This window comes from Clarias gariepinus, chromosome 1 (genome assembly GCF_024256425.1).
Source record: "Clarias gariepinus isolate MV-2021 ecotype Netherlands chromosome 1, CGAR_prim_01v2, whole genome shotgun sequence".
Classification (NCBI taxonomy): domain Eukaryota; kingdom Metazoa; phylum Chordata; class Actinopteri; order Siluriformes; family Clariidae; genus Clarias; species Clarias gariepinus.
In genome coordinates, this window is record NC_071100.1 from 15,646,320 (window position 1) to 15,657,000 (window position 10,681).

The 10,681-nt window shown below is 38.8% G+C and overlaps 1 protein-coding gene across 1 annotated transcript; it reads right to left on the minus strand.

The window, feature by feature from the left end:
• Positions 1–2,304: 2,304 nt before the first annotated feature.
• LOC128530341 (myeloid-associated differentiation marker homolog) lies at positions 2,305–3,394 on the minus strand. Its single transcript, XM_053504237.1, has one exon. It carries the CDS (start codon positions 3,340–3,342, stop codon positions 2,305–2,307), a length of 1,038 nt encoding a protein of 345 aa, XP_053360212.1. The 5' UTR covers positions 3,343–3,394.
• Between the last annotated feature and the right edge of the window lie 7,287 nt (positions 3,395–10,681).

A 10,681-nucleotide genomic window follows, 5' to 3' on the forward strand; every position in this document is an offset into this window, starting at 1 on the left:
GACCATTTTTCAGACAAAAAAAAGGCTTCTGGGTTTTGCACTAATGAAAAAGGAGCAGGTGCAACAAACTCCTCAGAAGCATTATGGCTGGGTCTGCAGGATGTTCAGTAAAACTAAGCAGCTAAATTCCTCATAAAACTGCACAAACTGTACCTGGGACTATATTTTTAACAAAAAAAAAATTTTATTGTCAGTTTTGTTAGATTGCTGAAGTGTAAGAGAAATAAAACTGCTGTTTTGGAAAACTTCCTTCTGGTGTTAACAGAAACTTCACTTACATAGCATCAGGCACTGTCCCTTAATTGATTATTTCTTTATAACAGCATAACCTCAGCCTGACTCATGAACTCATCGTATATACCGCTTTATCCTGTATTCAGGGTCGCGGGGGGCCTGGAGCCTATCCCAGGAGACTTAGGGCACAAGACGGAGTACACCTCGTACAGGGCTGTGCCAATCTATTACAGGGCACACACACACACACACAAAGACACAAACACATTTACATTCTTATTCACACACTATGGGCAATTTGGGAAGCAATTAGCCTAATCTGCATGCTGTTGGACTGTGGGTGGAATTAGCGTTAATTAATAAAAAGTCATCTACATTTATAGTTTTGCTCTTTTATTTATACTGAATTCAATTTACACAAATATTGACTATTGACAGTAGCATAGCAGCCGGCGAAGAAATAATGTGTCACAAAAAGTGAAAATGTGTCAGTGACTACATAGCACATGCCATACTTTAATGATATTTAAATTTTAATTCATTCTTTCAAATATTTAAAAAACTTTTTTTTCATGTATTTAAATCACATTTTAAACCACATTTTCCGTATACAGTGGAACCTCGGATTACGAGCATAATTCGTTCCGGAAGTGGGCTCGTATTCCAAAACACTCGTAAACTAAATAAAATTTCCCATAAGAAATAATGGAAACTTAAATTATTCGTTCTACAGCCCCTAAAAATTTATACATAAAAATAATTAATACAAAATATAAAGTAAAAATAAAACAAATTAACCTGCACTTTACCTTTAAACAATGTAAAAAAGAAATCCCGGCAGATAAGTGTTTCCATTTGTGCACGCAGGCACTGTGTGTGTGTGTGTGTGTGTGTGTGTGTGTGTGTGTGAGGCTAGAGTAAGTGGAGACTTTTGCTTTCAGCCCCTCCTGTCTCCCCCTCCTCATCTTACACATTAAAACTTTCTCCTCTCGTTTAAACACACTCACATTAACGAAAAGACTGTTGTTCTCTTCTTAATTATTAAAGCTTCTCTGCTTAATTTTAATGTCGCTCGCGACAGCGTAACAGCCCGTTAATTCATGCTCGTGTAATGATGAGATGGACAAACTGGTCGATGCCCGTTCTTTTATTTTCTGCATTGTCAGGTTATATTACAAACTTTCGGGTGGATCCTGCACTTAAATCCAACTAAAAAACTACTGAAGAACAAAACTCAGGCTCTATATCCTAGCTTACATCTTACATTCGCGTTCACACACACCGGACTGCATTACCCACAATGCATCTCCCGCACTGGACTACACTTTCGTAAACAGCGGTCATAAATCAACGTCTCTCTCCCGCTACACTGTTTTATCTGAAAATTAGCAATAAACATCGCTAAAGACACTTGTGTGAGCGCAAACTAACAGAATTACTGCTATAAAGGGAAACAAACAAACAAATGACCCAGCACCTTACCTCTGAAAAGATTTGCGACAGAGCAGTATTTCTTCGCAGAGCAGAGTGTGTGTCTCTCGCCTTAATTTCTGTGCGTGTGTGTTTGTAAGGGGGGTTCACACACACACATAGCTGGCAAGAGAGAAAAAAAAAAACGTTGGCTCAGTTGTGATTACGTGACGCTCGGGGTCAAAACCAGAAGCGCATACGTGAAACACGATACTCGGTGCTCGTAAACCAAGACAATGCTCATTTTTCAAGTCAAAATTTATTAAAAATCATTGCTTGTCTTGCGGAACACTCGTAAACCACGTTACTCGTACTCCAAGGTCCCAAGGTTCCGCTATATTAAAATCACATTTAATTTAAATTGGTTGGAGGTTTGGGTGATAAATCAGACACTGTCGATGCTGAACAGACACTAATTATACTGATACAAAACACTTTTTTAATCTTGTTTTAACAATACAGTGACACCATAATTTATTGTAATTGTCTCAGGATTATTTAACATGCTCACATGCAGACTTTAATACCAGTCAATGTCATCCCTACTGTATATACATAGACTAGGTTTTCCAGTTCCAGGTTCCAATTCATAATTATATTTCAAGTAACTATAATAACCTGAATAGTACTGTTTTGAATGTACAAAGTGCTATTTTGGATCCTCAGAGCTTTCTTGTTTAGGCTTTGATTGCTCCTTGTTGTGTTGTACTGCTGTAGAGCTCTGCTCACTGGCAAAACCGCTTGTGTTTCTGTAATTTGTCTGAGACAAGAGTCAGAATTGATGGAGCTTGTGCTGTTCTCTTCCGTTTGATCATCATTTGAACCTAACATGCAACAGCAGCATATGCTGAGCAAATAAAGCAGGCAGTTAAGGGCAGTTAGTGCAACCACAACCATTAGTTTAGTCTCAGGCCAGAGTCCCAGATCATCTCTGCATGATTCAGAGCACACGATTTGGCTCAGATCTTGTCTGAGTTGGAATAAAGGGCTGGAGGCACCCAGCTGCATGATGGCAGCAATCAGGTCTAACCCTTTTAGCCATTTTCCTCTGTTTTTGTTGTGCAAAGCATTCAACATAATGTTGACCGATGTCCAGATGAAGCACAGGAAATACCCAACCAAGCTCCCTATCACAAGTGGGTCGTCTCTGAATGACACTGTATTGATGAGGAAGAAGAAGATGCAGCTTGCTACATACATCTGAGACACCTGTAGCAGACCTGGTCCAGTGGCCATATAGCAATCTGCCTTAATCCACATGATCCAAACTTCCACAAAGTGCGCCAGCACAGCTACACATGAGAAGAGCTCAGCCACTATGCAGTGGTTGTAGAACTCCTTGTCTTCTTGGCCTTTTAGAAAGTAGAATGGAAAGATAATGGATACATTAAGACAGAACATCGCCGCATAACTGGAGATGAGCACAGCAACGTTGCGGCAGAATTCCGGCCTGACGCAGATAATTAAACTAAAGATCTCCATCAGCAGGACCAAAAAAGAGCCGAGGAAGCTGAAGGACCAGCAAAACAAACACAATACACCCACTTCTCCATGCCACCTGCGACTCCATATTACAAAGCCAAAGGATATACAAGACGATAGCAGAGCAACTATGCGTGCCACATGGATAAACGCCATGATCCACCAGCAAGATCAGTACTGTCGATGATGTTCAACCGAGGTCAGATCACCATGCCTATAAATAAAAAATGTATTCATTATTAATACTCTTTATGGATATATTAATATACTTCTACAGGCCTAGAAGCCAAAATGCAAGATGGCAGTGTTCCAGTTGAAACTATTTTTAAATATGTGTTTTTTGCTGTAAAGAAGTTATGGGCCTAGGTCAAAAAGAATTTGCCCTTAAATAAGCTAGGAGTAAAAAAATCAAAAACTATTTTTTTCTGCTATTCACAAACAAGATACACAACACTTTAAAATAGAAACTGAAATGTTTAGCATTTTGTGTGTTTACATATAAGATATTTCATATCTTATCCCATTCTTTTATGATGTGGAACATTGCAAGTTCTCTTATGGACAGCACTGTACTGTACTGTAAATGTGGATTAATAATAAACTGGCAACAATAAAATGATAAAACAGAAGTCAAACTGATATACATAGCTGTAATGTAATAAACATAAAAAATAAATAATAATTTCTTTAAGTTAAATTACAGATGTTTCACCACTTCACAAACACTCAATTGATCAGGCAATGTTTTTAGTTTTTCATTGCTATTGCAAATTATTACTCTTGCTTGTTACTTAACTTGTTAATTAAGAAACAAATTACATAAATTGCATTTATGTCTTATCAGACTTGTGTTAAATATTTTGGTCGCAATCACTTGTTAGCTCAAGTGCAAAACATGTCTCAGCTGACTAACAACATCTGCAGTGGGGTTCTTTTATCTTTGTATCATTCTTTTCCCTTTGATATGAAACTATAGTGATTTGCAGGACTTTAAAACTCTGCATACAGTGCCTTGCAAAAGTATTCATACTACTTGAACCCCTCATTTTGTCACGTTATAACCACAAACATAAATGTATTTTATTGGGATTTTATGTGATAGACCAACACAAAGTGGCACACACAGTAATTGTGAAGTGAAAGTAAAAGATCTGTCTGACTCGTCCTGGTGTCTCGCTTCTGGTTGAAGATCTCATCACATGGATGCCCCGTGTGGTCTGCCTGGGACGCTCGACAGTTCAGGACTGGAGTTTCCTACAGTCTACCTGAGCCTTCAATAACGAACTGGACTCAATTTTAACTTTAACACATCTTCTGTCATACTGACCTTCCAGTCTTACACAGTATGATGCAGATCAATCCCTGCTATCTGTTTCACCCAAACGAGAATGGGTTCCCAGTTGAGTCTGGTTCCTCTCATGGTTTCTTCCTATTCCCATCTCAGGGGGTCTTATCATTTAGATTTATTGCTTAAACAATAGATCTAAAGATATAATTGAAACCTGAAATTTAATCTGTAGTCAGGTATACATGCTGTTCCAATATTTTTGGAGGAGAATGTATATTAAAAGCATTTGGGTAAACAGTTAAATAGAGTCAATTATGAATATCAGACACTCTATTACTAGTCAGTTCCCACTATATATTCCTCCTATGTTACTGTATACATGCACTTTTAAAAGCTGATGACGGGGATCCAGTTACTGTACTAGGATATTCTAAACCTCTGTTTTTATAATGAGTCAGTCTGGTTAAAGGACAAAGGTAGCTTCCAAAGCAGCAGATTATTAATCTTTACTTTTGCTTTCTCTATGACGATCATAACTTTAATCGCCTAATTCATTTCTATTCTGATTTCAAGTATGTAAAACAATGAATATAAAATATTAGAAGCATTATGAATTCCAAACACCAACACTGCTGGTATCTTCCTTATACGCTCTTCAAATTCAGGACCGTTACAGTAAAGCAGTCATAGCCAGGAAGGTTTAAGGGGCATTTTCATTGACACTCAAATCATCAAGATAACTAAGTTATACTTACTTTTTAGCAGGATACACAGTGGTCTGTGATGTTCCTATGAAGATTCCAAAATCCGGAGACTTCAACCTGTTACTCCTTACATGCTCCTCCCAAAACTATCAAAATAGCACATTTACTGTATATCATATGATCTCCTCTTGACCCAGAGTATATAAACATAAAACCTCAGCAATAATACTGCCCAATGTGGTAAAGCAGAGATATTTAACTTATCCAGTCGGTTTGGTTATTTGCTATTAGTTTTGATTAAATCAGGGCCAGGGTAATTTTACAAAAGAAGGTGAAAACAAGAAGATAATAAATAGTTTGTCATGTTACTGAGCAACCACAAAGCTTTCCATCTTCAAGATTTTTCTATAACTTACATCTTATCTTTGTCACACTGACAAAAATGCTACATTACATAACATTCTCTCATCACATGTTACCATAGCAACACAAAAACATATTGTATTATCTGTGTGTGTGTAGTGACCATCACAGACATCTCTTTATAAGTTGTTATTTCACAAAAGATGACAAGTTAGAACTTAGCATTAACTGCTCAGTGGTGGAATTACAAACGATTATTTATTTATTAATTAATTCTACCCTGATAATTAATAAAATGAAACACTGTGAATGATTTTACAAGCTTGGCACACCTTCCTTTTGGAAGTTTTATCCATCCGTCTTGGCAGAATGGTTCAAGCTCAGCCAGGTTAAACGGGCATGGTGTGTATACTGCCACTTTCGGTTCTCTCCAGAGTTCTTTCATCAGACCAGAAGACTTTGTTTCTCATGGTCTGAGACTTTTTCATGTGCTTTTCGGCAAAATCCATGTTGGCTGCAATGTGCCTTGTAGTGAGGAATGTCTTCTGTCTTGCCACTGTACCATACAGGCCTGACTAATGGAGTGCTACTGGCATTGTTGTCCTTTTGTAAGTCTCTCCAATCTCCACAAGTGAACTCGGGATCCCATTTATAGTGACACTTGGGTTCTTGTTTACCTCTCTGACCAAGGCCCCTTATCCCCATTCCTCAGTTTGTTTAGGCGGCCAAATCTAAAAAGACTATTGTTTGTTCCAAATCTCTTGCATTTAAGTATGATGGAGGCTGCCATGCACTTAGGTGTTTTCAGTGCTGCAGAAAGTTCCTTGTACTGGCTCCCGGTTCTACAGATCATTCTCCCAACCTCATGAATATGTTTTCATTCTGACATACACCACCTACCGTAAGACCTTATATAGACTGGACTCCACTCAAGTTGTAGAAGCATCTCGAGGACCATCGATCAGAGTAGCATGTGCCAGAGCTTAATTGCAAGTGTCATAACAAAAGGTCTGAATACTTATGCAAATGGGATATTTCAGTCTTTGTAGGACAGAAAAGAGACAGGATGCATGTCTGACTTAAGATGGTGGGACCAGACGTGTAGTGCTGGAGGATCGGAATTAACTTGGTATAGTACATAGTGTGATTAGATCTGAGAGGTACGTGGGTGTTGGGCCATTTTTAGCTTTGTAGGTCTTTATTTCAGTCTTTATTTTTTAAAAATAAATAAACACCTGTTTTTACTTTGTAAATGGGGATTGTATGTAGAATATTGAGGAAAAAGTATTAGATTCCATTTTAAAATGAGTGTAAGGAAACACCAAATTTAAAAAACTTAAAAGAAGCTAAAAACTTTTTATCTGCACTGTAATTACATTACAATAGATAAAATCTCCTGCTCTAAACACCAACCATGAAGTTTATTACCTGCAGCACGTATATTGCTTGAGTATGTTTAAATAGTTCTGCTTAGTCATACCGCTAGTTCCGGTTAGCTATACAACTATTTCTAGGGAAAGAAATCAGTTTAATTTATACCAACTTGTTACCGATTCGATTTAGCTCATCGGGACTCAGACACTCCATATGAGTCTCAGATGAACTTTTGGAATCTATTTTCACACAGAATGACGTTTGTGAAATTTGGCTTCAATTATTTCGATTATACTCTGACAAACTTCACAGTTGATATGCGTTGCAAAAATATTTATAACGACCAAAGCTTGAATTCGATTTTATTTATATAGTCCTTTCAACAGGGGTCATTGTCGCAAAGCAGCTTTAAAGAATCAAAAAGTAGTAATTATGGAAATTAGTTTGAAAAGTGTGAGGAAATATGTACAGCTTATGAGCAGCCGAGTGCGACAGGAGCGAGGAAAAACTTCTTGAGATGACAATAGGAAGAAACCTTAGGAGGAACTAGACTAACCAGGGAACCCATCCTCATTTGGGTCATATCAAATAGCAGGGATTGATCTGCATCATACTGTGTGTTAGGATGCTGGAATTACGGTATCACTAGTAAGGTATTTGAGTTAATATGAAGGAGTGCAAGCAGGGTGCCAGAAGGTAACAATTCACTCAGGTACCATGGTGCAGGACAATTCAGTGCTTTTACATTTCGGCATTTGGCAGACGCTCTTATCCAGAGTGACTTACATTTTTATGTCAGTACACATCTGAGCAGTTGAGGGTTAAGGGCCTTGCTCAAGGGCCCAACAGTGGCAACTTGGTGGTTGTGGGGTTTGAACCTGGGATCTTCCGAACCGTAGTCCAATGCCTTAACCACTGAGCTACCCCTGGCTTTTTAAGTCAGTAGTAGTGTAGAACCAATGCAGTACGGATAAGATAGGGGTGATGTGCTCATATCTTCTGAATATGGTGAGAACTCTCTGGTTCTTGTGGCTTCTGCATTTTGGACTAACTGGAGCTTGTTTATACACATAGTAGAACATCCAGACAGTAAGGCGTTACAAAAGCATGAACTTGTTTTTCTGCATCAGGTAGTAACAATATATATTTCTTATCTTGGCAATACTTCTGAGATGAAAGAATGCTTTCAAGTAATGCTTTTTTTCATATGAGTAATATATGAAAGATTGGAATCAATAATCACACCAAGTTTTTTTTACGGCTGCACATGATGAAACAGAAAAGCCGTCCAGAATTTCTGTGTAAATAGAGAACTTACTTCTAGCTGCAGGCTTCAGTCCTGCCAGAATTAAGCAGAAGGAAGTTACTAAGCATCCAGAGTCAACATTCCTTAACAAGAAAGCTGGTGTCTCTTATCTGGCTTTGCCGAGACATACTGTACATGTATAACCATGAGTCATAATCATAACAGTGAGAACTAGTAACATGCCTTCAAAATGATGTCACCCAAAGGTGATTCATCCCCCGGTCAAGACCTCTCTCCCTGGACAACAATCAGATCACTTCTTTAGCCACGGCCCGCAATCTTGGGGTCACTGTGGACAATTATCTGTCATTTTCCCCACACATTGCTAACCTTACTCGCTCTTGTCGATTTCTTCTCTACAACATCAGAAGAATCTACCCATTTCTTTCTTCACAAGTTACTCAGGTGCTAGTTCAGTCCCTTGTTATTTTTGGACTGGACTACTGCAATTCACTTCTGTCAGGTCTGCTTCTGTCCACCATTTGCCCTCTGAAGCTGATCCAGAATGTACTGTAACAGCACGTCTCATTTTCAACCTTCCCAAGTTCTTCCACACCACCCAACTTCTCTGGTCCCTGCACTGGCTTCCCATAGCTGCCTGCATCAAATTCCAAACCCTGATGCTTGCCCACAAAGCTAAAAATGGCCCAGCACCCACTTACCTCACAGATCTAATCACACTATGTACCACGTTCATTCCGATCCTTCAGCACTGCTCGCCTGGTCCCACCACATCTCTTTTCTGTTCCAGGACCTAGATGGTGTAATAAACTTCCCCTATATGTTTGTATAGCTGAGTCTTTGGCAAGGTTTAAATGACGACTCAAGGCATATCTGTTTCTTCAGTACTTGGACTAATCCATACCCCAAAACCCCTTCCAAACTGTCCAACCGTGTAGTAAGTAACCTAGTAACCCAGTGTAAGTATCTCTCCAATAATGGAAATTTCACAGCACTTTTTGCAAGTTGCTCTTATCCCGCGATTTTAAATGTAAAATTCAGACGTCCCCATTGTGTTTAACGTGACATGAATTACATGGGCTGTCTCAGTTCATTTTTCTAAATGAACATAATCCAAACTTTAAAATATACGGTATATGATTATATTGTTTTTGTTTGCCCCATGGAGTTATTTTAATCTCGACCATTTGATTGGCAGGACCTCACTCACTTACTCATCGTCTATACCGCTTTATCCTGTATTCAGGGTCGCGGGGGGGGCCTGGAGCCTATCCCAGGAGGCTTGGGGCACGAGGCAGGGTACATTCTGGACAGGGTGCCAATCTATCACAGGGCTCACACACATAAACTCACTCTCATTCACTCCCTCCAAGCAATTTGGGAACACCAATTAGCCTAATTTGCATGTCTTTGGACTGTGGAAGGAAACCAGAGTACCCGGAGGAAACCCACCAAGCATGGGGAGAACATGCAAACTCCAACAGAGATGGGAATCGAGCCTGGCCTATATTTTTTTATATAATAAGTTATAACTCAGAAGAAAGTTAATAAGCATCCAGAGTCAAACATTCCTGTTAATTCCAACATTAACAAGGAAGCTGGTGTCTCTTATCTGGCTCTGTCGAGACATATAACTATGAGTCATCATCATAAAAGTGAGAACTAATAACATGCTTACAAAATGATTTCACCCAGAGTTGATTCTTCCCCCGGGCAAGACCTTGTAATGTCTCTGGACAACAATCAGATCACTCCTTCAGCCACTGCCCGCAATCTTGGGGTCACAAGATTATCTGTCATTTTCCCCACACTTTGCTAACCTTACTCGCTCTTGTCGATTTCTTCTCTACAACATCAGAAGAATCTATGCATTTCTTTCTTCACAGGCTACTCAGGTGCTAGTTCAGTCCCTTGTTACTGTATTTCAAGACGGGTACACCCTGGACAGGGTGCCAATCTATCGCGGGGCTCACACACATGCAAAGACTTTCATTCACTCACTCCAGACAATTTGGGAACACTAATTGGCCTAATCTGCATGTCTTTGGACTGTGGAAGGAAACCAGAGTACCCGGAGGAAACCCACAAACCACGGGGAGAACATGCAAACTCCAAGCACACAGAGACGGGTATTGAGTCTGGCCTATTTGTTTTTAAGTTACAACTCAGTTACTAAAGTTTAATCCCATTCAATTCAATTGTCAAACACACAAATAACTATAAAACCTCAATAATGAATATAATAACTTCTGTAATGGTTCATTTACACCACTGTAACAAAACAAACTGCAGATTTATTGGCAATGCTTCACAGATCTCAGTATGAGAATCGCTGATTTAGACATGACAAATTAGATAGATAGATACTATAGATATAAATAATAATAATAATAACAACATCAACAATATGAAAAGTTTTGTTACATGTATTCTTACAAATAAGATAATGTGAAAACTGAAATAAAAATGAAAAGAGAAAGGAACACACACACATCAATC